The sequence below is a fragment of the Argiope bruennichi genome, chromosome 4 (genome assembly GCF_947563725.1).
Source record: "Argiope bruennichi chromosome 4, qqArgBrue1.1, whole genome shotgun sequence".
Lineage (NCBI taxonomy): Eukaryota > Metazoa > Arthropoda > Arachnida > Araneae > Araneidae > Argiope > Argiope bruennichi.
Genome location: NC_079154.1, coordinates 6,901,228 through 6,928,633, shown reverse-complemented (window position 1 = coordinate 6,928,633; position 27,406 = coordinate 6,901,228). Strand labels below are relative to the sequence as shown.

The window sequence follows — 27,406 nt, the reverse complement described above, 5'->3', positions numbered from 1 at the left end:
CATTATAAAGCACTACTCATTTTATACTTTAAATGTGCAAACGGTGTTTTGCACACTTTTGCACTTGACACAAAATGCATCAAAAGGTAAGAAACCGAATAAAATGGAATTAAAATAATGATACTATTTTAGATCCAAATGCTTTTCTGCGAAACATGTGATCATTCCATTCATTAAACATAGCTTGATTATATCACAAATATTTTAGTTTGAATTTTCCAAATATGAATTAGTGTAATTCGTACGCAATTCTTTAAATAAATTTCCTAAGTGTGTATCTCTTACAAGTTTTCTGAACTTTTTAATCTGGAGTTCATGAACTCTGCTTTTCGAGGAAAATGTTCTCTTTCACAGTTCTTTTAGGAAACTTCGCTAAACATCTTGAAAATATTAGAAACACGACTGCGCATGATCCACTGAAAATGCTTGCGATCGTGAATGTGAAACGTCCACCAAATTTGTCGAACCCCGCTCCGCATAGAAGACTACCGGAAGCTTGACCTGGAAAGAAAATAACTTTCAATATGCTAAAAGGAAATGATATTATGGGTTGTAGCGTAGAAAATCTTATTTATGACACACGCAATCATGACTTCCAGAATTTATTGTAGATATTAATCCTGTGTAATGGCGACTTTTTCTTTTTGCATACAAAATTTAAAAATTTAATTAGCGCGAGGCATTTCCTTAACACCACATGAATGGTCATAAAGAGATATATAGATAGATACCTCAGTATTATTTTAATGTAGATAGCAAAAGGAAAGATGTTTTAGTTGCATAAATAAGACATTACTTCATCATTTTCATTCATGTTATAACAATGCAATGTAAATATTCCATTGAGAATAAAAAGGGATTTGCTTGAAGTTGACGCTCAGAAATAATTTTCTTCATTTTTACTTTGAGATGAGATAATGCACGAGGAGTGGAAAAGTGAGTCTTCGATTTTTTCCAAGTAAAAAGGATAAATCTGAAGGAAAACTTGAAAAAAAAAAGACTTTTTTTCGTTTAATAGAATAAAGATTGATGTATAACCAAATTGGGTTTTTTATTGCGAAATTCTATATGTTTGCACTGATTCTGGATGTTATTTAAAAATATTATTAATTATAATATCAAGAAATAAATAATTAGATAATAGGAGGCGCAAGTTTGGCTGGATGCAGAAAATTTTGTTTTCTGTTCTGATAACGTCTGAATAATCGACAATTCTTTAAGAGTAGGCAATAGAAAAAAGATGGTGATAAAGATGAAGATGAGACACAGATTATTTTTTTTTCAATTTTTACAATTTTCGAATAAATTAGCAGGCTTTTTTTTAAATTTTTGAATCGAATTTACTTAAATATTTATAAAGGAGAATAGGGACAAAAATAATTTAGTTTTGAAATTTAATTTTTAATTAGAATTTATTAATTGCGTCGTTGATGTTTTTTGAAATGGTACCGAAATTATGTAAAAAATCTAAAATAATAACTTTCATTACAAATCAAATAAAAAAAAGGAGAAATTTAAATTACAAAAAGTGCGCCATTGCTCCCAATTTTTTCTAAATTATGATTACACCTACACAGTTACATCGTAAACAGCACAGAATCAACATATGCAATGAAAAATATGTGCAAAGTAAGTATTTCATATATCTAGTTTTTAAGTAATAAAAGAAAGGAAAAAGAAATTAAATAAATCATACATTATAACTATTTTAAATCAGAAACGAAGATATGTAGAACAGAACGCCATCATCATATCCCCGTATCCGTTTTGGTCACTAAACGGTTTGATGGGCATGCGAAGATATATAGGACATCTGCGTAAAGACATACAAGATGTGGTCAAAATTACTGGGACTTATTCCCCTATCCTCAAAGGTAAAACATGTAGAATGAAGACATTCGTAAAGGTTGATCTTGAATTCTTCTGAGTATTCGTGAAAAGTCAAAAGGACGTTGCTCTATAGATATTTGAAACATTTAACAACCTTTGCATTATCGTATTTATTCTGGCAGAGAAAGGTGCTGACAGATCCCTTTGAATTTTATATTTTTTCTACCTAGGCATAAATGCATGATTCATTCGAAGTTTAAAGTCATTTTTGGAATTTTTTGATATATGTCAATGTTTTAGAAGTCATCACTTTCGAAAAATTTGCGGTCAAGTTTGAAACATTCGAAAAAGTCACGAACTCTTTCGTGTCTGACATAATCTTATCCATAAACTTTTCTTTCAACAAATTTATATTAATGTTGCAGCAATTCCTTTGCCATATTTTGATCGGTCCATATTCCCTAATTAAATTTCTCTGCCATAAAAAATATAACTTTGCAGTATGCTCATTTTCCAAAGCTTTACAGAAGTGGTGGGGACTATAATTTAATAATTTTCGACTTATTCAGTGGAGGTTTGAAGTCTAACCTGTGCCAAACGCCTTCATTTTATGTATTTCAATCTTGACGGAGGCCAAGAGAGTGTTATTTTTCAATTACCTCAATACTTACCCATTCCATCAATGAGCCCTCCAAAAATGCCGAACATTGTGCCTTCAATTCCTTCAGGGGCATTCACGGAGACGAAATGCGTCATTGCTGCATGGAACATGGCGAAAGTGAACCCGTGAGTGAGGTCAACAAGCAACGCCCACCATGGATTTGTGATGATTGAATAGCATCCGAAGCGAAGGGCATAAGCAGCGAACGACCCAATCAGACAGTTGAAGGATCCGAATTTCTTGACGAACCAGCCAGAGATTACAAAGAATGGCGTTTCAGCTATTAAGCACTGAACAATAATTGTCCATCCCAAGAGACTCTGGCTGGCCCCTAGGTCTTGCAGATACCACAGTTCGTAATAGGCGATGGCAGCTGTAAAAGCTCCCATCATCACTGAACCGATGGCGAAAAGTATTACTTCACTGGAATGGAATACTTTCTTCACGTCTCGGTATATGTTGGTGGACAACTTCAATTCTTTATTTAATGGTAATTTGCTGATGATGAACGTGTCTAACAGCATCAGACATATCATGACATAGAATCCTGGAGAATAATCTTTTCTTGGGCTGTTTCCAGTTGCAAGGTCACTTAAATAACCACTTACGAGACAAGATAGGGCCCATCCGATAGTTCCAAAGAGTCGCTGGCGTCCGTACAGATGTCTCTGTTCGTCTAAAATTTCATAGCATACCACGTCCGATAAGGAATTTATATTGCCAGAAGCTAATCCTGCTATTATGACTAAACATGCAAAGGCCCAAAACTGATAGGTCTTATATTCATTTATTGAAGTGTTGGCTTGAAAGGTACAAAGATGTAGGTGCGGTTCACATTTAAAATGTAGAATATGAGTCTGATTTATATTTGAGAAGTTTGAACTATCTATCGCTCTTGAAGGCAAATGCATGGAAAAAGTAATGTTAATGTTATTACTATTGTTCAAATGTATAAGCCTTAGCATTCGAAAATCTATATCCTGAAAATGATCCACCTGAATTTCTTTTACAATTTCATCAGTAGTCCCATTTTGGGAAGGGCTTTCCGACTGCAGAGCAGAGCAGTTTATTTCCGAATGTCTCGTCATTTCTCTGACACATTCATCCTGCATTGAAAGTGACAGAGGAATAGAAATGGCTTGTGATCTGTTCGCTAATTTAAGCCTTATATTTATGTTTCCTTGCGTCTTTTCGCCAATAGGAGGCAACAGGAGCAGACTCAAAGTACTGAAAGCATTTAAAAGAACAAGGCACATAAGGAATATCTTAATGTTTCTGAAATGATCCACCAACGAACCCACAAGTGGTTTGAATAAGAGCGTGAGTCCCATAAGTGTTGTGTTGGTGAATCCAACGGCAGTAGCACTGATGTCGAGGCCTTTGCCTATTAAGGACTGGAACGGCTTCACCCCTCCGTAACCTATAAGAATCAGATATAATTCACACGAGGAAACTGCTGTATATAGTATATAAATTCAAAATAAACACAGATGCAATCAAAAATCTTATGTTGTTCGTAGCGCAATCAATAAGAAATGTATGCGAATAGTTTTAGAATATTGAATTCATTTTGCTTAGAAAAATATCTCAAAATCTTTATTAAAAGAAAATGTTTTATTCTACTTAGCTACTTCCAAGCTAAATTTGAATTTCAACTGAGTTATTTTGTCAACAAACTAGTTTTAATATCATAATGTTATATTTAAAATGAATGTTGTAATAAAAGGTAATATTAAAAGATGAACCTTCTCCGATGAAAATCATCTAGAAAGGGTAACATAGATATGAAGACTAATGAAATGCATACTTCCATTTTATTTATGGCCTTTAGTTCCTTGTGAGCAATAATAAATTTAATTCAAATTTTATTTTTATGTATCGAAAAACAAATGAAAAATATTAAATAATAAAGAAAAAAGATTATTTCTTTTATGCTGCTTAGAAGAAAGCTCCTTTCATATTTTTTTATCAGAAAAATATTTATTCTGCTGCACAGGCACAATCTATTCAACGACTGTTTTCTGATTTCTTACTATCTGAATGAACTGAAATAGCTTGATTTTTGCAAAGCGAACGTTGAAAATGAAATCTGGATTTGAACAATATTTTAAAGCTTCTCATTATTATTATTTTTAACAATGAATGAAATTTTTTTTTCGAAATATAAATGGATGATAAGTTTTAAGAAAATCTTTTCAAATAATTGTGCGTGTGTATCTTTTTTGGGAGACCATGTTGCATTTATGAATAAAATATGATACATTGGCTTAATTTTTTCAGTATAATAAAAATAAAAAGACTAAAAGTTTTTTAAAAAAATCATCTTAAAAATCATCTACCTACAAAGAAGAGAAAATGTATCCTTTTTTTATTAATCATAAATTTTAGAAGTGATAAAAATTTTAAATAGACAATATTGTACAGCCAGTTTTTTTCATTTATTTCATGTCTATAAAGATAGAATTTTGACTAAAATTTCACTTACTTGCTAGAGTTTTAAAATATTAGTGTGTTCCCAATGGCATTACGTTATTTTAATATTTTCAGAGTTTAATCATCAGGATCTATTGATCGGGTCATAAATCGTATTAGTTGTGCTACTTCAAAGTGAATTTAAGAAAAAAGTATTTCAACCTTCCATGGCAATCATATCAGTCATTAAAAATCATTAAAGGTGAAATCAAACAACGAATAAAAAGCAAAATATAATTCAAAGAAAAAATTTCATTTTTTTTTAATACACTGAGGAAAATACATTTAAAAAAATTGTTTTTTAATGAATATACTCAACTAGCTTTTCTGAATCTTATCCTACAGAAAAATATTTCGTACATTTTGCCTCCATTTGGGAAATATCTTTAATGAAAGAACTGAACAGATGTTGACCATTTTATTTATATTTAAGTTTTCAAACTTACCTGCGAACAAGATGAGAAAATGAAGTTTGACTAAAAGGTGTTTAGTATTGACATGATAAAATTTCCTTTTCTCATCCATTTTATCCCCTAAACCACTTTTAAAGATGGAAGAATGAAATGATTGCTTTCTCAACAGCTGATGGCTTTTCGAGTAAGAGGACATTGGCGTTCTCTCAGAACCGGTCAATTGCCTTCCCAGATATCATTTTTATTTTTTTTATTTGATTCTTCGTTTCGAAGGTTCCTAGTTCCTTCTTGCTGAATGCGTTCATCTGATGATTTGTTTCATGGAAAAAAAATGATGACGATTACAATAACTCATTCACACAAATCTTCATTTTAGTCAATTAAGCGTGCACTGAATTTGTGTCTCGACTATGAGATTGCAAGTGATGCAATCGGTGGTGGTTTAGTAGGTAAGAAATAAGAAATAAATATTTTTTGAGATTAAATACTCCTATAAAAATTATTGTGTTTCGATTCTATTTGTAAAAATGTTGTATTTTTTATCTTTAGCTGAATTTCTCAAGAGTAAAATAAGCAGCATTCGTTAAGCATAGTTATATTTAAAATGCTGCATTAGTAACTTTCTAGAAGAATATTTTATTACATTTTTTCTTGAAACAATTCCGTCTCATGAATTCTGAAGCAAATTCCCAAAGATTATTTTAATAAGATTATTTATGCAACTTAATGACTGAGTTGGGACAGAGGAAATAAAAAAATTAATTTTAACATATACACTCCCTTTCACCTAGATTTTCATGCAAAGCTTATAAAAAATACTTGTTAACTATAAAAGTTAAGTAGATATTTTTTTTAATTCCAAATAGGAAACTATTCTTTTTTTCTATCTTCAATTTCCTATTTTGGAAAAAATAACTCAATTCAAAATATTTCGATTTTTTTTTTTTTACACCATAAATATACATTTATATCGGAGCTCCATTATGATCGAAAAGATAAATAAGTTAAAGAAAAAAATTATATTTCCATGGTCCTTACACCTCGAAAAAGAATTTTTCCCCTTACTCTTTCTCAACTGCACCTAAATTTTCAAGAATCTAATCAAGGTGTGAAAAGAGTAAAGGATTTTTTAAGCTCATGCAAATACCTTGGAATTTGCCTTAATATTATCTTCAATAGATTTATAGTCTGGATCTTTTCGTTTTCGCAGAAAGATAGTTACTACTATTACAATTTTGAATTCACAAGCTAAAAGTAATTAAAATGTATTCAAACCACTAGTTCGAAATATCATAGAATAGTAATGTATTAAGATTGATTGATAATATTTTTTGTATTTAAAACTTACTTTCAGTAATTTAGCAGCGATAACGGGCAAGAAAAAAAAATGTATTCTATATCATCAAAATCCAATAACTAAAACGATAAGAAAGGTTTTAGTGTGAAATATTCGTAAAAATATTTTTAAAAATTTATTTAAATTAAAGAAAAAGATCGTGTTAAAATAAATCTGACATAATTAAAAAACTTATTTTTTGAATTTAAGAATGAGATAAAGGAAAAAAAAGTTTTTAAGAAATTGATTTTTACTACCTTACTATCCTCCGAATTTATTAAAATTTTGTACCAATTTTTAATTAAAAATTTAATTATAATTAAAAAATTTCTCTATAGATATCTAATACCCAAGAAGAAGTTACGTATCAAATTTTGCACAGCAGGAGATAATGGGGCATCCCATAGAGTGTCTCCAAAGATTTGTTTTATTATGGATGCTGCAATTTACTCAGTTATAAATTGTGGCCGAGTTTAAATTGCCTTGTTGTAACACAAAGATTTTCGATTATCACAATGCTGCAAAATGTTACTGTGCAGTTGTTACAACAGTATTGTAGGAAGTCTTGCGCTTTTGTATTCATAGTGCACCTGCCTATGAATATAAAAGTATTGAAAGAAGTTTGCAAGATAATTCATTGGTTCAAGAAAATACGTTCGTAATACGTATTACGTGCTGCCATCTGCAGAAAAGCTCTTGAAACAAATGTTGGATTAGTTTAACATCATTTCTATTATTTTAATCTTGATTCATTTTCAGAAATACAAATGAAACATTGCTCTGGTTTTTTCTATATTTGATTCTTAGGGAAATTTTGTAAAAAAAATCACGAACCAAGAATTAATTTAACCAGCGTATCAGTGTTTGTTGTCTGAATAAATGTGCTCTTAAGTTAGTGGATATAAAGATAAACTAGATTATACAAAACACTAGAAATTTAATAACTATGATACTAGACAATCGTTTTTATGAAAAAATCAATTGAAAAGCAATGATATTCGATATAGCTTTTTTAAATTAATCCAGGTGCTCAACTATATCGAATATACTTGAACATAAATAGCGATATTAACCTTTCAGGATGCGCTGCTATTTTCGGAACATTTTGGTTCCAAATTATTAGATGGTTACTGAGATGATGGCAGTTGGCTTTGGGACATTCTGGGGAATGATGAAGTCCACTTTTTCCTCGATGGACAAATTAACATCCAAGAATTTGAGCAGCGGATAATCCTCACGCTACTCAGGAACCACTCATGCATCTTGGTGTGGGCTTTAAGGTTACCTTTACTATATTGGATCGTATTTTAATGAAGAGATCATTGCAAATGGAATCTAAACATGTTCTTTCACAGGACGACAGTTTCGGGATATGTTGAGAAATTTTTTAATTCCACAACTTCAACTTCGTGGATGCCTTCATTTTTATACGGGATGCAATTCTATACTTTGATCTTCGTGTAAAATAGCTTTTTACAGATGTACAGGTGATCGATCACCCGATGAACGAAGTCAGTTTAATCCTCGCTTCTTCTACGTAAATTATGACTCCCGGAAAAGTTTTCGAATTTTCAAAGTTTAAAAATTCAATGAGTTTGTTCTCTCTTCAGCCACGACAGTTCAAAAATATTGTGTTTTACATATATTGTGTTTCAAATTCTATCTCAGTTGGATAATTGATCAATAGGACACATTCCAGAGTCTTCTGAAATAGGAAACATATTCCCTACTGATCCCATACATGAAATTTAAAAATTATTAAGAAATAATCAGCAGTTTAATATGTTGAGTATATTAGTTTAATTCTGATCGACTAAATTTTAAGACTGAACACTTTTTAAAATTTATATTCGAATATCAGAATTATCTGAAAAAATCAATGACTCACTAATTGCCGTTTAATTGCCAGTGTTTTATTTTTTTATCTGATGAGTTTTTTTTAAACAATTTAAGCTGAAATAATTCGCGAAATACAAGGGAATCGAGACAGATTCTATTAAAATTCATGGAAGTGTGTAAAATTTCGAAAAATCATTTTGACATCAAATTAACTAAAAAACAAACTTTTATTGGGAAACGTCCACCAAACGATTGCTTAAATTATGTCACTATGTCACAGAGGCACTCTTTTCAACGACAATTACGGATAGAATAGTTTTCGACATTACATTTTAAAATCAACTGTCCGCTTTTATAGCTTTTGCCCAGATAAATTATTTTTAGCCTAAAGGAAATAAACGTCATGCGTGTGGGAAAGGTCTCAAGTTTATTGCTATGTGTTTATGTTTTTTATCTCCTGAAAGGAGCTGAAACTGTCTTCGAAATTATCGAATGCATTGGATGTCGTGAGTGCTCTTCAATTTTTTCTATATCTTAATCCGTATACTTGATTATTTGTTAGCAACAAGTTAGTTACTTAGTAATTCCTTGATTTTTCTAAGCACAACCATTTACAGAACAATCTCATCGTCATGCTATTACCCTATTCACCTGTTATGTCCGGAGGTTAAGAACTTTGAGCTCAAGAACTCCGTGACACTCCTCCTCAAATCGGCAAATCAGTATGCTAGATTATTAAAGTTGAACATATCTTTTCATATCTCATTTGCTAAGGGAATCTTGAGAGAGCGTTCTTCTGTTGACTTTCTTGTATATTTTGTCTTGTATATTTCTTTTATATATTGACTTTCTTGTTTCACGTGCCTCGTACTAAATTTTATCGCGTAGGGAAGAGAAGAATGCAATTAGAAATATCTCTACCTAATACCTTTTCTCCAAATAGTTCCAAAACTTAATAATATTGATAACAAGATAATATTCCGAAATTCAGTCATTTCATTTGTTATGCTGCCGATAACAGTCTGAGGTACACAAGAACGAACAGACAGCAAACTTGATGATGAATTGAGTACTATTTTAATGATGAAAACCACAGAGAATTTTATTTGTCTAACTTACTGCATTTTTTAAGTCTCGGTGTTCAAATACGCGCTGATTGTCTGCAGATCTATATCACCCAAAATTTAATTGATATCTGTAATTTTGACTCGAAGAATTTAAAACAAATTTCAACCTTTTAGAGAGAGATGTAATTCCAAAAATGGGTTTTTCGAATTTAAGGAAGTCGAAATTTCGTGATCAAACTCTTTGACGATTGTAATACTTTCTTTTTAAGTACTCTTTATACGAGAAAGCTGGAAGTAGTAATAAGAACCCCAAATCTTGAAAGTATGAATTTCAAAATGTAGTAAGATGTGTGGCTTAAAAGAGATAAAATAAATACTATAGGGAACGATAAATATTCTATATTTAATAATAATAATAATAATGAAATGAAAAATAAATTAACAAAATTATATTTCTGTTGCATAACAGATCAATTTAAGTTCGTGATTCACAATAATTTCCAATTTTTACTGCTATAAGTGTGCAATCGATACAAATAATCATCATAAACATAGAAATGCCATTCCGATATATTTATGTAATCTAAGTGAAAAAATAATAATTTTTTTATCAGACGTCTCTTTTTCTGCTTTATTTTCACGTCAATTCATACTCGATACTGTAAATTGTTACTATGAGATATGATGTGTTTTTTAGGCCAGTTTTTATTATTCTCAGTGTTCTGAACAAGAAGACTTTAATTTCAACCACTTTCTGCTTAAAATGTCTTGTAGAATTTTGCCATTGCCATACTTCTAAATCTGAATGGCTTTACTCTAAACATTGCCCATACCCGTTACTTAATAATTACACCCTTCGAAATTTTTGCAATCTTCATGGATTGAAAATTATTTTGATTTCACAAATTAATTAAAATCTTCCAAATAAATCTATTTATCTTCATTCTCTTTTTTATTAGCCTGACAGGAATCATTTCTGTTTTTTAAGTATGCAATCAACCAGCAAATTTTCTTGTACTGGCGAAGGCGTAAAACCGATTCATTCATCTAAAACAAGTCACATATGGAATTTTAAAAGGTCTCGTATGTACGAAACGCAGTTGAAGATTGTTTATGATTGTCTAATAACACAGAAAAACCGTTAAAGAACCTAAAACATAGCTGTCAGACCTCTTTTTGTAAATTAATTTTAAAATTAATTTGTTAATACACTTTTTCGGATCGAAACTCTAAAATGTTGAGTTCCTGCTTTCTATTTCAGGATCCGATCGGCAGATAATCGAGAGTTATTTCAAATGCCACATGATGCTGCCAACTCGAGTAAGTAAACTTTTGGAAAAGAGTGGATAATTAATTGCTGTACATTTGCAATTCATCTGATAAGGATGAAAAACTATGAAATAGATTTTGATATATTTGTACATTTTCGATGGAAATTATGATACTGGTTTTTCTGTATTGGTTGATATTGATACTCGATTGTACCTCATCCGTTTTTTACCTCATACAACCGATAACTGATTCTCCCCCTCTAAAATGAAATCGAATACTCGATAGGTAATGGGGTTTTGTACTTATGCCGAGATTGGTAACTGGTTCCAAACTGGATTTTGTTGTTGTTGCTTATCCTCAAAAAATCTAACATACGTCAGATAAGCTCCAGTAGATTGCTGACCGACAAAAAATCTATAATATTAAGGGGATCGGATGTTTAATCTCTCTTAGAAAGTCCGATGCAGCACAGAATGTAAAGCTGGATGGTCACAGCATTTTTTACAAATGGAATGGATTTTCTACTACTTAAAAAAAAAGACACTTAAGATGACCACTTTTTAGTCCAGCCAGAGCAGTCTGGAAGCCACGGTTACATTTGATTTCCAATAGAGTGCGAGGGGATGTTCCCATGTACCATTGGTGTGCAGGTGGAATACGCCGTATTAAATTGAGTTTAGATCTTTCGTTTGAGTATAGTTCTTGATAAGTAAGCGAAGAGCCATTGGCCGTTTTATTCTCACTACTTACTCTCTTTGGCCAATCTATCAGCGACCTCATTGCCACTAATGTTTACGTGTGATGAGATCCATTGATGGTGGACGTCGTGGTTCTGAGATATCTTCCTCAATTTGAGCAGTATAGTTAATGCTGTGCATTATGTCCAGCTACGGCCTGCAGGCAAAGGAGCAAAGACAGACTTCTATCCTTGGACATTCTCCAGGATTGTCCAGTCTTTTCGACCAACAAAAGCTGCTCCTTCCTCCTCCCTATGGTTTTGTTGTTGGGATTTTATTTCTTCAAAAAAAACATTGATGGCCATGCTCCAGTAATCTTGGTTTTGACAGTGATTGACAAGTGGAAAATCTTTACTGAAACAGTCAGTAGAAGAGAAGGCAGGGACTCTTTAGGGGTAAGTTCACTATTGCATGGGGTAAAAGGCAGTAATGACTGGAACTATATATATATATATATATATATATATATATATATATATATATATATATATATATATATATATATATATATATATATATATAATTTAGGAAACCTCACGCACGCTTATAGAGTTGCCGAGACAGAAACCATCTACTTTATGCGGATGCAAAAAACGAAATCTGATACTCTTAGTCTGTATCAGTTTTCTACACCTTATACTTTTACTGTTTACTGTGTATACTGTAACTAATACACTACCTTACTGAAAATACACAATTTTATTATTTCCAGAATTATCACCACATCCTGTATATTATTTCCAGAATTGTCAATTAATCGATTCATTATATTAGATTTTGTTTCCGTTCAAAAAAGGACCAACTGATTATAGTTTAAAAATTGTTTCAAATTTCAGAATATTTATAATAGTAAATCTTAAATTAAGGACTAAGACTAGAAAATTAAAACAAGTCTTTTTCATTGCATGTTATGTGTTCTTAAAAATTATGTTCCTTTAAATTATTATTTTTTTAAAATTTTGAATGATTGGCAATTCAAAGCTTTTATATCTCAACAAAATAATGTTTGGGATAGATAGCATCTGTAAAACTGTGTAAATAACATATTAACCCTTTGAGGCAGTCTGTCACAAATACATGCCGATTGACACATCAGCATGATATAGATGACAATTTTTCTCTATAAGTTATTTTTTTTCTGGTAATTAATAATAAATTATGATTTTTCTCTATAAGTTATTCTTTGTTTATTACAATATTGCTTTATATATTGTTAAAGATTCTAATATTTAAATTATAATTAATTACAATTTATAAGGTCAATTTAATTCCTTATTAATTTATTAATTATATGTTATTTAATTACTTATAAAACTGATTTATAAATTATTTTTTATTTATAATTTAGTATTCATTAATTTATATATTTCTTTTATTAGTTACTGATTAATTAATTTCATTTATTCATTGCTAATTGTTTGTTAATTATAATTTTTATGAATTTTCTTTAATAATCATTAGGTATTTAATAATTATGAAATTATTTACTTACTATTTTTTATTATTTGTTTAATTTTTATGATTATTATTTTGTTTTTATTTTATTATTTTTATTCAATTTTTTAATAATTATTAATTTTATTTTAGTTAATTTTTATAAATTAAAATTATTATAAAATTATGCAGTCAGGTTTAACAAGCAAAAATATCTTTGGAGGAGGGACAAACTGATGCTTGGGGTAAGGTAGGAACTTATTTCAATTATATTTTGATTAACTTGGAATATTACATAGTATTTCAAATAAATAACATTATTTTCTCTTGACTTTTTTTTTGTTTACCATAAATCGTCCGGAAACCTACATGAAGATTCAATATCCAATTTTGGTCATCTAATTCGCTGCGTGTTCTAGTTATCTTACTGTAAAGTAATCAACAGACATAATTAAGATTTTGTTGAATGATTATCGGTCTGAAATAGCAAATTAAAGTCTATGGATTGAAAAATGGAACTATCATCAACTATCACTGATACAAACGAAATGAGCTCAAGCATCGTTTTAAACTCAAAACGTTTTGAATTATCTGTGTCACAGACATGCAGATGCGGCAGACGAGCTAACAGACATGTAGACAGATGAAGAGACAGACAGATATGCCAAAAATGTGTTTTTTAAACTCTGATTTTTTTATATGACTACAATACTTTTTCTATACTAAATTTCATCTATGTGGTTCAAAGTACTTTTGATTTATCTTTGTCACAGACAGACATAATATTAAAAAATGTATTTTTCAAGCTCAGGAGTTTTAAAATGTAGAGATTCGTCAAAAAAATTTGTTTGAAATTTTTGACGATTATAATATTTTTTTCAACACGTATTATGTACACGTACAGCATATATTATGAGAAAATAAGGGGGGGGGGGATGTGCTATCAGTATCAGGAATTCTGAAACATGAATATTCGAGCATGAAAGTTTTGACTATATACAATGCCTTCTTTACTATATTTTGTATATGAGTTAGTAAAGAAACCAGACAAAAGTGGTCTCATGACTGACCCGATAATGACTCTAATCTAGCAGCATCTTACTTTTCTGTGACTCTTCCATGCTTTTTATATATTAAATCTGCTCATGAATCATGAGCTCCACTTTCCATTTCAGATCAAACACAATGGAGAAGCCTGCATAAAGAATGTGACCCAAACCTCGGATCTACGTGAACAGTGGATGAAAATATGCAGTTCGAAAGACCTATTCTATCTGGTGCGTATTTTACCCTATTAGCCACCTCTGGCGAACAGCCAGTCGCTTATCACATTGATTTAATTTTAAGTTTCGAAAAACCACTCATATTTTTCGCTCACATTATATACATTACGTGACAAGCCAAATCATGAGACATATATATAAGTCTAAAATTTTACATATAAAGAGAAAAAAATCTTAATTGTGTTGACTATTTAAATGCTTTTAGAATCAAAATTTGGCAGTACTTATAAATTGTGAAATTTTATTAACCTTTTTTACTGGAGATTATAAATATTTTATGCACAGTGAGCGTTGGACCATCCATTTCAGTTCATTTAACTCTTTTTCAATCAACCATTCATTTTCACAGGTGAATCGCAACTATTGTCTATTTGGTCTCATTTCATGCCTCATTTTATGTTCGATTCATCTTTATGTTGGATGCTTATTTCTATCATCTCGATTTCTTTTCAATCCTCTTTCCTCTCTTAAATGGAAGTTTTAGTGCCACCGCGAGTATTTTTTTTTCAACATTTCTAATAATATTTTACTACTGCATTCAGTAGTTAGGCAAAGTATTGAATTCAGAGCAGCTGTAAAAAACATACGGTGCCGCAGCCTGAAACGTTTGTAAGGCGTTTTGATGATTGGCATTCAAACAATACTGATAAAAATGATTTCTGCGTTTAAAATACATAAATGTTATATCTATAGAGAGATGGTTGATGAACGTTTTGCACGTTCGCATCTTATGATATTAAAAATAAAAGGCTTTGCTTAAAGTAGCCGATTCTCTCTCTTTAGTAAAGGTACTGTCTCTCCATCTTTGCATAAAAATGTGGGTGTTGGGTGAGGTCGTGAATGTTGCTACTTTTACTATCAGAATTCCGAAAAGTAGAGTTTCGTGATTCGCAGGTTGGTATAGTAAAGAATTCGTCGTGATTTAGTACAGGAAAGAAAACTGTACATGTTTTCTTTGAACGCCTTTCTCCAACCGACTGCAAAAATGTGACATAGATTTGCAATAGATGACATAAGAAATGTCATTTATTTAAATCATGGCATTTGTGAATGATCGCATTCACTTGCATGGGACGTACAGATCGACAGACAGCAACGTTCAATGAAATTCCGTTCAAAATTTGATAAAAACCTTTACTTTAGATTCAAAATGTGTGTACAAAATTTATATCCATCCAGCTTTAAAAGTTTCGTAGCTATCGCTTTCATTCAATTGACAAACAGGCAAATTAAACGTGGGCCGATTCCGTTTAAACTTTAAAAAAAATATCTGCGAATTTAGTGTCATGATCAGACACCATTTTTCATCTACTCAGCTCAAAACATTTTTGACTCATAATGTTTGTATAATGTATGTATATTGTATTTTCTTTATATATATATATATATTAGCAGACGGAAAAGTAAAAAACTATACAATTAAAGTGTATATGGAAAATGCAACAACTATATTGTTGTGCAATGTCGTTACACTTTTCATTACATGAAATGAATGCAAATTAAAAAGAATTGTCGCTCTACCTGAAGTAAACAATATTTTTATTTTATTTTTGCCAGATAAAATTCACATTCATGGGTATTAGGGATTGCAATACCGGACCAAAATTTCAATACCGGTATTCGGTATTTTTTTAAATCTTAATACCGGTATTAGAAATTTTAGAAAAAGAAAGAAAACACAGGTGTTTCTTTGTTTTATTTGCCAGTTTTGTTAGAGAGTGTAAATATCACAAAAAATAATTTGTAACTTATGAATTTGTAACTTATAAAGAATCACAAAAAAGTAAAGGAACATCTTATTTATTTAAATCACAAAAAAGTGTAAATATCACTATTCAGTCTGTGGTATTATTACAAATTTTTGAAATGTGATCTTAAAAAACATAATGCAACCATTGTACTGTCTTTAAGCCTGAAAAGTAATTTTGTGTAAAAATTACCAGCTGTCGAAAACGCTCTTTCGACATCTACGCTAGTTGGTGGTACTGTTAGCAATGCGCGATATACTTTTTCCAAGTATTTACCTCTAAATCCCTCATCTTCAAACAAATCGATTTCTCGTCGGATGGTTTAGGATATAGCTGATTTCTGTATGGTATTTTGGTTCGTTGAATTTTTTTTTATTTATCGCTAATTCTAATTTTTGTTCAAGAGACAATTCCATTTCACTATCGACAGTAGTGACAACATAATCTTCGATAATTGAACCGAATTCTTCTGAATGTGGATAGGTTTGTGGGTAAAAAATTTTAAGAAAATTTACTCTTAACTTAATCAGATTTGAATTTGTTATTTTCTTTTTTTCTTTTTCATTTTTAAAATCATTATAATTATGTAAATACCATAAGACATTTTCTATTTCGGTATGCCTATCTTCTGTGTGATTTTTCAATGTAATATATAATTCTTCAGATAGTGATGTGTACTGTTCTTTCAGTGACTGCAACATGAAATTTATTGTTGCATTAGTTGTTAATAAATTAGAATCTCTTCGACATCATGTCTCAATAGTCAGTTTTATTGGAAATAGAGCTGATACAGTTCTGGATATTAAGTCGAATTCACTATCTGAAAAATTAATTTACAGGTTTAAGTCGATTATTGTTTTTTGGATTGGATTTCTCAGTTTCAAAAATCGTTCCATCATTAGGAGTAAACTGTTCCAATGTGTTTTAGAATCTAATATTAACATATATTCTGTTTTATTTTCAGTTAGTATATATTTTAGTAATATATCATTTTTACAGGGAACGTTTAAATATTTTAACAATTTTTCGAACTTTATATATTATAGGAAGCAATTCTTGATAGGTTAATATTTCATCCTCATTAGCAATATCTTCTTCAATAATTACATTGTCATTATCTTCATTGTCAATATCACTCTCACTCTTACTCTCTTCAAAGTTGGAATCCGAAATTTCTATATCCACAGTATTTGGATTCTTCTGTTCTTTATTTTTTTGGTATAATACATCTATTACTCCTAATTGAATTCCATGTGTATAGCACAATTGCTGATTTGCACCAATCAACTTTCCAACTTTTTTCATAATTGTTGCCCCATTAGTCGTTATGGATACAATATTTTCTTTCAGGGATAATCCATGTTTCGCTAATTTAGATTTAAGTCATTAATTGGCTAATTAATTTCGTCCGTTAGGGAGACATAAAAACAAAAACGTATACTATTTTGCTATGTTCGCGATCCCTGAACATATGGTGGAGACAATTTAAAAAATATCTAGTAAATACCGAAAAACCGGTATTTAAACTTGTGAATACCGGTATTACGAAATTGTACAAATGGCTCAAAATACCGGTATTCGGTATCCCTAATGGGTATGCTCTAGCTAAATGATCCCTTTTCCTTACTTTTCTCGATAGCATTGGACTTCCCCAATAAAAGTTGACACTTTCCAAGATGCGCCTACGAATTGTAGAATTTATTTATAATTTTTTCGACACATAAAATAAATTCATTGACATAATAATATTCCTTCATTTTCTTTTTTATTGCTTATTTTTTGCAACATTGGTTTGCAGTTTTTGCTTCGGAAGGTTTTTTTTTAGAAAGTAGCTAGAAGACAATTTCTCATGAGTGTTGCATTCTAGCGATGCTCATTCAGTTTTATACGAAAAATGAAAACATAATGCGAAAATAGAATTCCTATTGTCCTGTATTCTTGAAATTGATATAGTAATGAACTCTTTCTAATACGAATTTACTGAACTTTATTATTAGATGACACATCCTATCTGCGGAATTGATTGTTATTTTAATTTTTATAATAATATAAGGAGTATTTGAGATATTGAAATATTTCTAAAGATTTTTGCATTTTAAATTACTTAATGCTCTTCACTTAATTGCAAATTTGTAATTACACATTCAGAAATTTGATGCGTGTATCAGACTCGTCATTATATGCGAAGAGTTTATTCAAATGACGTTAATCGCTAACAGAATGATTTCGTGTTTATTTGCATACATGAAATATAAATAAATAATAAATTTTCTGTGCGCTAAGTTAAATATTTTTCTGTTTTTCGTAGGTATATATATGCACGGATGTTTCTAAAGGTGCACCTGTAAGTATAACTCTGTAATCATATACTCTTCTCTGTACGTCATAACCATTATTTAACAGTAGGAGTCTCTGTCCATCTGCTGCTCGATAGGATTATTAGATCTGATTCATATCCATTAAATCTTTTTTCATTGTTTTGTTCAACAACGATATAAACTTCAATTTCAATAAAACATTTAAAATGTCTTATTTTCGTAGTCTAGCACCTGTAAGCATGTATTGTGACGTTTCGTGAGAAACTATTTTTTTGAATTAATTATTTGGATTCGACAAAATGTTGTTATTATGGTCATATGTTTGAAAAATATTTTTTTAGACAAATTGAAAAATATTTAAATCTTTCGAAGCGTGCTAAAAGCTTAAATTGCTCTTTGTTTTGTCAAAAACATAGATTTTTAAATTAAAAAAAACATTAATAGAAAGCAAATTTTTGTTTCCAAGTGCAAGAAACGTTAAGCGCAGAGTGTTAATTAACAGTAAAAAAATTACTATCGGTTTTGTGTAAAATTTAGGTATACCAAAATAGCAATAAAATTATCGATTTTTTTAGCAAAATAAAGTTTTAATTCCTTCTTATCTAATTTCTTCTTGCAATCGCCCAAACAGAAACTATTTCAAAAGTGAAATACAGTACATTCCCGATTATCCGGCCTAATATGGTGAAAGAACTGGCCAGATAACAAAAAGGCCGAAGTTCTATGAACAACTTTCTTTGCCCACCAGTACCAGAAGACAAAGTTTTTATACCAACACTCATTGTTATAATATGTATTTTATCACTTCTGATTGAGTACTAAATCCTCCATTTATCTCAAACCACGTAGAATGCGAACGCGACCTCGGCCCGGTGAATCATAGAAGCAGTTGCCGATAACGTGTCGAGTTAAAATAGAAGGCTCTGTACTGGAAGTTTATTTGTGTTTACATACTGCACTGAACGTTTCAAGAATTTATTAAAAAAAATGTAAGTTAAAGGATATAAACTGTTCACATTTTAACATAAATTCTGTAATGCCCACCTTAAATGCAGGAAACATAAAAAAAACATTAACGCAAACCGCAGCCTTAATTCTTAAGACAACTGGCACAAACTGATTTTATTTTTCACTGATAAATGATTACACAGATATGAAAAGGTAACTCTAAGATTAGAGTCAAAACTTACAAATTTTAGATTTTGAAAATTTTTTTAATAGACACCTTGCTTTTCTCATTTAATTTCGATAAAAGAAAACTAGGCCGGATAGTCGCGAACCGGATATCGGTAGTGTACTGTGTATTAATTAAAACCAATTTATTTTTATTTGTATTTCAAAAGTCATATTCCATACACCAAACCTTCTTAGAAATATAAAAATTGACTTTCTGAAATCATATTTCTGCATTTATTTATTCGTTTGGCGAGTTCGGTGTTCCATTTCCGTTGGCATGTTTCTCATACAGTGGATCTAACGGTGATTAATGCAGTCCCATAAAGCTTAGACATTTCATTCACAATATTGTTTTTTACTCATGACGATAATTTTTTCTTGATTATAGTTAAATCGGATCTGTTTATAGTTGATCTGAATTTTTTAATATTTTGTTTATAATTCTTAGTTTTATCCTTGGTTTTGACATTATTTTTTTTTATCTTTATAGGGTGGTGCAAAAGAACAGGTTCGTATGTGAAGTGATTTCTATTTTTAACATTTTATTATCCTTTATAAAGTCTTTTTATCTTGCCTGTACTAGTATTAAAAATACACTTTTCTTTTTACAATGTTCTTGAAATATTTAATCCATTGGCAGCCGCGATACACATTGGGAATTTTGAAAGTTTACGTGCACCACTTGGCGCCAAAAATATATTTGATGCGCCTCATAATTTTGTTTCATTCTTTATACATCAATCAATATTGTGCTTAGCAGAAAGTGCGTATTCTGTGCTTCGTTTCTTTACAACAAGCGAACAAATTTGAGATTTGTCATATTTGCAGCATTATAGTTTTGGTTTGGTTTTCATATTATAATGAAATACTGTACAAAAATATGTAATTTTGTGATTATAGTGACATCTGTTACTTATTCGGTATTTAGCTTTTTTATTTTAATGATTTTATTGATCATTTTATAACGATGTCCTTTTTTAAAAATATCAAATATTTTCAAAGCAAAAACATAATTTTACTATAATTATACTTATAGTAAATAATTATACTTATAGTAAATTATACTATGCAACTTTTTATGCTTTAACTTATGCGGCCAAAATTTAAAAAAAAATGGCAGTTAAGGGATTAATATAATACTTGCAATGGTGCTTTAGAATAACCGAAATTCTCTTCTGCTTTTTGTAGTTTTGCTTTATTTTTTTCTTCAAAATATAGAATGACTATTTTAAAAGTTCCTCTAGTCGTTGTTGACAGGAACTGTATCTACTCGTTAGAAAAATGTGGAATTACAGATGATTTAATAAAGAATAAAACAGTAAAAGGGAAGAATAGTTTAAAAAAGGACGCCTACAGAATATATTACTGTGAAATTCCTTATTCATCTGGAATATTCTGTTTTTGTTTGGTATGGAAGCTCTCATTAAAAGTTTAGAATATTTTCTGGGTTCGTTTTATATATCCAGTATTTAATACAAATTGTAGATTTCAAAATATGATTTATATAAGGATCCTCATTTTTTTTCTATATTTGAAATATTTACAGTAAATTAAAGACATATCGAGTTATATATCAGAGAAGAGGAAAAAAGTCATCGAATTTTTTGCCTTGTTTTCAACAATTTAATCCAAAAATCGGAATTATTCCCTCACAATCATATACTTCCGCATAAATGTTTTAGCATATTTCGTTTGGTCAGGAATAAATATAAGATGAATATATCAAATAAGAGATCAGATCATAAATGCCATTCTTATTAAATTATCACATTTTTATTTAATCCTTGAAGGCCTGATGAGATCACATAATATCATCATCTGCTTTTAATAATCAGTGTTCATTGCCAGCCTATTAATACCATATAAAATCATCAACAGCTTTTAGTAATCAACAGAAGTAATAACACTTGACAGCCACCGACAGTACACCACATCTTCATCTGCTTTTAATAATCAACAGACGTCATACTACATGCATGCCATTTTGAATTGTTCCCAAACATATGCCTCGCTTACCTTTTATCTTCACCATATCCAATTATGTATCTTCTAAGGAAATTTGTAATTAAAACTTTCACGGAATTTTCCTTAACGTTTCCCTCTATGCCCATTGCTGAGAAATTCAACGAAGAATATTGTCGAGGTTTCGCTCTCTGCGCATCGAAGTAATCAAAACCTCTGTCTCACAGGAACTATTAAAAAGTCAAATACTTTGGGCTTCCTGCGGATGTTTTGTGCTAAGTAGGATAGTAAAATCACTTGCTTTTATTAATCAACACATCTAATCGCTTTTACTCCTTTTTCATTTATCTGTTCCTAGATGGCAGCACGATATAAATACATTGGAATCATTTTAGTTATTAATTGTATATGAAATGAATAATATTCGGTGCTTGCATGCAGTGTAATCAGCGCCATCTATTTAAATAAACGACAATGGATTTGTTTTTTACCAATTTACTATAACTTTATTGTTATCATTTTGAAAGTTTTCCATTTAGTATTATTATTGAGTTATTCAGTGTATAAAAACCTTGATCATGGAATGGTATTCTTTGCTATCTTTTGTGTGATTTGAAGAAGTCTGCTGCTGAAGTCACATTTAGAATGGTGAATTGGTGATGCTGCTCAGTCCTATCCCAATTGCCGGTTTTTGTTTCAACGATTTAAATGTGGTGATTTCGAAGTCAATGACAAAGAACGGCTTGGGGGACCAAAAAAATTCCAAGACAATCTATTGCAAGACTTATTAGAAGAAAATGCGAAAAAGTTGTAGAAAATGATGGAAAATATTTTCATTGGTATATATATTACCAATTTTTTTCAATACATGCCTTTTTAAAGTGAAAGAATGATCAAAATGCATGCAAGCACCTCATGTTAAATAAATTATTTCTAAACTATTTTTAATAATAATTTTTTTCTATTAATAATTAATAATTTTGGCTGTAGAATATTATTTCATGTTCATTAAGATGAAATTTTGTAATAGATTTTTATACTCACTACTTCGTTGGCAGAAATGTGAAATTTTGTTCACTAGTCGAATCTCGACAGTCATAAACTATTCGGTATTTTCCTAAAAAATTTTCGGGCTGGTTAAATTTTGATTCCAAACCAGTGACGGCATCTATATTTTGAGAAAAAAATTGTAACAATGGATTGCATGTTAAAGATAAAAAGGCAGAACATAATTAAACGAAAATGATTTTAATTCTTAATTAATATAAGTGTCTTTATATAAATTTTATTTTTATTGAAATTTAGTATAAAATAAGTTCATTTTTTTTCTAATGCTATAAAAATCGACATTACTCTGAAATATCAACATTTTCAGAAAGAAAAGCAACAAGTGCTACAGTATATAGTAAGTATACTTTCCTTTCAGAATATTGTTTTCTTTTATTATGATTTCAAATTATAATTTTCACCTAATATGCTGTATATTAAGTAGTTATAGATGTTTCCTGATAACGAATTTTGATTTCTTCTTCTTTTTCAAGACTTGTATTTACAAATTAAAAGACAAATACTGCGCCCACAAGCATCAGCAGTGGGACAAAATTTCTACACTCCCTCCTCTCCATTCCGGTTAATAAATCCTTTTATGAAGTGAGTAACATTTATTAATAAAAACTTTGGAACATTCTGAAAACCTTAAATTTACAATCCGAAAATTCCTATATTTGAAACTAGTCGTCCTTGACGACCCACTGTTTCGCCGAGGAATTATTTAATTGATTATCTTAAATTTATTTAAATCGTTTACACAAGACTTCATACACGTGATACTGTGAAATTTCCAGACACTAAAGATGTGCTACTTTAAATGTTTTACATATGCTTCGCGCATTCTGTGCACGAAACTTTTTAGCAGAGATCGGTCCCATGACATCGTGGTGTTATTGAAAATGTAAATATGCTGTTCATCTATCATAAATTTTCTTGGTATAGTAACTTTTCACTTTTTCATTCGTAACAATACAAATGTTAAACCGTTTTAAGTCTTCAACAATAGAAGAAAACCACGTGATCAGATACTTTGGAAACATTGGAAATGGTTTGAACTTCTGGGTAGCAGTGTAATATATTTTTGAAAATTAGGGTAGAAAATATTTTTTAAAAGATTGCCAAATTTCCGCAAAAATTCGCACGAGCTATTAAATTAGTATTATTAAAAAGACAATTTTTTAATTTTTGAAACAGTGTAACATTTATTTTTTGCAACAATATTTTCGGACATTATCACTGAAAATCAACAAAATTCAGCTAAATATTTAATTAATTAAAATTCTAATTAAATTTTCAAAAAAAATCTCCCATCTTCCAAGTCATATATTTGTCAAGTTTTGTAGCTATAGGTCAAATGGTTTGGCCTGTAGACATACACACACGTTCATCTTTGTTATTAATAGAGATATGCCAGTAAATTATGACCATTGTTAATCATTTTATTATTTGATCGCTAATATATTTTGATGTCTCCTTATATTTGAGATATATTTTATCTTTTACTAATAAGCAAAAACTAATAAATGATACATGCTACTTGTTTCTTTGGGGAGAATTTTAATTTACAAATTCTGATAGGTATCATTTAATATACTGAAAAGTGTTAAATATATCACGTAACATGTAAGGGGTACTTGGAAAGTGCATAGAAATTTTTTTAAATATTATAGACGGAGGTAAATTAACAGGTTTATGCTTGGCCATAGACAGTGTGTCCGGAAATGATTCGTTTAAGCGTTGATAAAGAAATAACTGGATATGTGGAAAAGTGGAAAGGGATTTATGAAATTGTTTAATGAAAGATATTTTTACAAATGATGCACAAACGAATTATTACTTGCAGGATGATGCCTTTAACACATTTAAAGCATAAAAAAATTGCATTTTCTATTATGTCAGAAATGTTCCTAATATCTCTCCAGAATCAACAGAGTCTGCTGACTTGATTTTATTCAGAATTCAAAAGATTAATATATCATTGCAATTTTATGATATTCTCACTAGAATAATTGAAACATGCGAAAACAGATGATAATCGTGGTTAAGAAACACGCTTACGTGAACCTACCTTGTGGATAACACACCTGACGTGCAGGTAATTGCATCACCTATTAGCACTTAAATGTGTCATCTCCGAACAAAAAAAAAAGTCTTTATTTTAGTATACAAATTTCATACCTTTAACTTACGGTAAACTTTACATTTTTGGAAATGCCAAATATATCCCTAATACCTCAGAAGTAACAGCGAGTCTGATGACGAGATTTTGTTTAGAATCAAAGGATTAGTTTATTTTGTATTTTTTTTAAAGTATGGAATATTTTCTGTTCATTCAGTACATTCAAGGTAATTTCCAACACTATGAACCGGATATTCTGGAATCCATTGTTCACGGTCACTTCAGAGTCAAAATGGCTATTTTTTGGTTTTTAACTCTTTATAAATGGCGTGGAATTGTTATTAAGTTCTCATTAACGCTGAACCTTTTTGAAAGCCCGACGCAATTTGGAGTCTTCAGTTCCAGTGTGTATCTTTCACTTTTTATTATTCAAAGTAACAAATTTGTCCTTGAAATGTTTTTCAGTAAGTAGAAGATTTCTAACATATAACTTTCCTTCTAGGAAATGTACAGATACTCCGTACTAAGATAACCACTTCCTTACTTACCGCAGATTAATCATTTGCATTGGCAAGAAATTCACAAATGCGGATGCCAAGACAATCCACTATAATTCGCAGCGGGGTCATACAATGTATCCGATACTTTATAGAAATCAGAAAGATTTATACGTTTTAAATGAATTAATTTTCGATCTAAGACTGTGCTGTTGTAAACTGTGTTCAATATCAGTCGGCGAGGCACGAACATCATTTTCCCTTCTGTGAAAATTGCTTTCTGTCGTGTGTAGCATGTCTTCGGTGATTCTGTGACAAAAGCATCTCGAAGTGCGTGGCAAGTCTTTCACCTTAAATTATTAAAGCAGGCATCTGTGAACACTCAGCCATCTAATAGAACTATTTTACCTCCAACGAGATGATTTTCTATTTGGATTCCAGTCTCTTCTGATACCTCTATACCTTAACGATCGAGGAAAATGTTCTGGGTGCACTAGACCATTCAAATAATTATAATATGATTATATACTTGGATTATGATTTTAAAAATGGTTACTTTTGTATATCTTCCAATTAAGCCATCGCAGTCATCTGCTGATTGATATTCATCGTAAGAAAATATGGATACAGATTTTCTTCGAAAAACATTAGTGCTTTTCTTTTCCTTCTATAGTTACTTAAGCAATCATAGAAACACTTTCTAATTCTCTAGTTCAAATTATTTCCTAACTATATCTTGCTATACAACATAAATCTAATATTCTCCGTATATTTTAAAATTGTTTGTAGATCCCTTTCTTATGTTTAAAAGAATTTTGCAACAACAATCTTCCCAACTGATGAAAAACTGTTAGAAAGAACGAGCGTAAAATATTATATTTTCCTTTCAAAACTAGTCAAAACGCAATGCATTTGCACAAATTATATCTCAACGTTTCTTTTCTTGAAAATACATTAAAATAAAAGTCATATAAAAAAAACCTTTCCCTTCAAAAGTATATTGTCAGGTACTTCTTATATTGTAAAATCATTCTTTGAGACATTTAAAAGAAAGTATGCACAATTCATATCCGATGGCCTTATTCAAATGACTAAAAGCTGATTGTCGTGAAATAATTCATGGTTGTAAGACTAGATCTCACCTCATGCAGAAATTATGTACTTACTTTAATACTAGTGCTTTTTCCTTATGCTGCCATATATTAACCTTATTTTGTTTGATATAGATGTCTACAAAAATAATAGGTTAATAGATAAAGAATTGAAGGTCGTCAAGCAAGCGATAAACTAAAATGCCTTTCAAGCGCATGTTTAAGGGGAAAAAATTGAAATCAGCTCGTACTGAAAATTTATTTTCCGTAGAAATTTAATGCACAATGTACTAAATAAGAATAATTTGCAATAAAGATAATAGACTTAACATAAAATAACTTATTAAAAAGGACAAGAAAAAAAATGTTGTTCTGGGAATAAACTGTGGTGTGACCTTAATCAAATGTGTTTAATTGTATTCAGTTGTAACTTTCCGATAGGAAATGTGAAGTGATAGAGATAAATATCTGTTCAATAACAAAATTCTCATTAGGGTTTTAATTATTAGAAAGTTTTTTAAAATTGCCAAATGGTTATATGAAGTATATGGAGCCTGATTTTCACCTTCGAATGAAGAGCACATTAAAAGTGCATGATGAAACTGAACGTTCATTAAAAGTTCATGTTCAAACTGAACTTTCCTACTGTCAGTTTTAATTTTATTAACATTCGCAATTTTATTTTGCAGCTAAAAGGAACTAACTCTGCTGGAGATTATGGAAAATTCAAAGAAAGCCAGATGTTCATCAAAGTAACAAAGCAATTTGTTTATAAATAAAATATGTCCATGAAATAGGTGTGCATATGCTTATTTAATGCCTGCCATTTCTATAATACTAATTAAGGCTAACAACTATGACACATAAGTCGCAAACAATAGAACAATATATAAAATAAGCTTTCATAATAATTTTTTTTGATATGATCTAAATGTGCTTATTTAAAACGAGTTCAGTTAAATACTCATTTTGTTGATTTTAGAAATATATTGTACTTCGGGTAGTTGGTACATTATTTATATTACTAGAAGCATATCTGAAGAGGTAATGTATTCAAATTTTAAAGCAAGTATAGGAAGTGTTCAGTATGCTCTTTTTTTA

General features: G+C 30.2%; 2 protein-coding genes across 2 annotated transcripts; one reads left to right on the top strand and one right to left on the bottom strand.

Annotated features, from left to right (window-relative positions):
* Positions 1-189: 189 nt before the first annotated feature.
* On the bottom strand, positions 190-3,787 carry LOC129966792 (uncharacterized). The gene is made up of 2 exons (XM_056081355.1): positions 2,502-3,787; positions 190-501 (listed from the first exon to the last, which is right to left on the bottom strand). Exons 1-2 carry the CDS (start codon positions 3,745-3,747, stop codon positions 314-316), a joined length of 1,434 nt encoding a protein of 477 aa, XP_055937330.1. The 5' UTR covers positions 3,748-3,787; the 3' UTR covers positions 190-313.
* Positions 3,788-8,954: 5,167 nt separating this feature from the next.
* LOC129965663 (uncharacterized) lies at positions 8,955-27,099 on the top strand. Its single transcript, XM_056079760.1, has 8 exons — positions 8,955-9,057; positions 10,880-10,938; positions 14,237-14,338; positions 18,401-18,436; positions 20,077-20,094; positions 22,924-22,953; positions 23,090-23,198; positions 26,995-27,099. The coding sequence occupies exons 1-7, from the start codon at positions 8,955-8,957 to the stop codon at positions 23,180-23,182; spliced, it is 441 nt and encodes a 146-aa protein (XP_055935735.1). The 3' UTR covers positions 23,183-23,198; positions 26,995-27,099.
* The last annotated feature ends 307 nt before the right edge of the window (positions 27,100-27,406 follow it).

Excerpts from the sequence above, each read along its gene's own strand:
- LOC129965663 (XM_056079760.1), top strand. The coding sequence starts at position 8,955 with ATGCGTGTGGGAAAGGTCTCAAGTTTATTGCTATGTGTTTATGTTTTT. Across the intron at positions 10,939-14,236 it reads ACATGATGCTGCCAACTCGA|ATCAAACACAATGGAGAAGC; the intron begins GTAAGTAAACTT and ends TTTCCATTTCAG. Across the intron at positions 14,339-18,400 it reads CGAAAGACCTATTCTATCTG|GTATATATATGCACGGATGT; the intron begins GTGCGTATTTTA and ends TGTTTTTCGTAG.
- LOC129966792 (XM_056081355.1), bottom strand. The coding sequence starts at position 3,747 with ATGTGCCTTGTTCTTTTAAATGCTTTCAGTACTTTGAGTCTGCTCCTG. Across the intron at positions 502-2,501 it reads AGGGCTCATTGATGGAATGG|GTCAAGCTTCCGGTAGTCTT; the intron begins GTAAGTATTGAG and ends TTTTCTTTCCAG.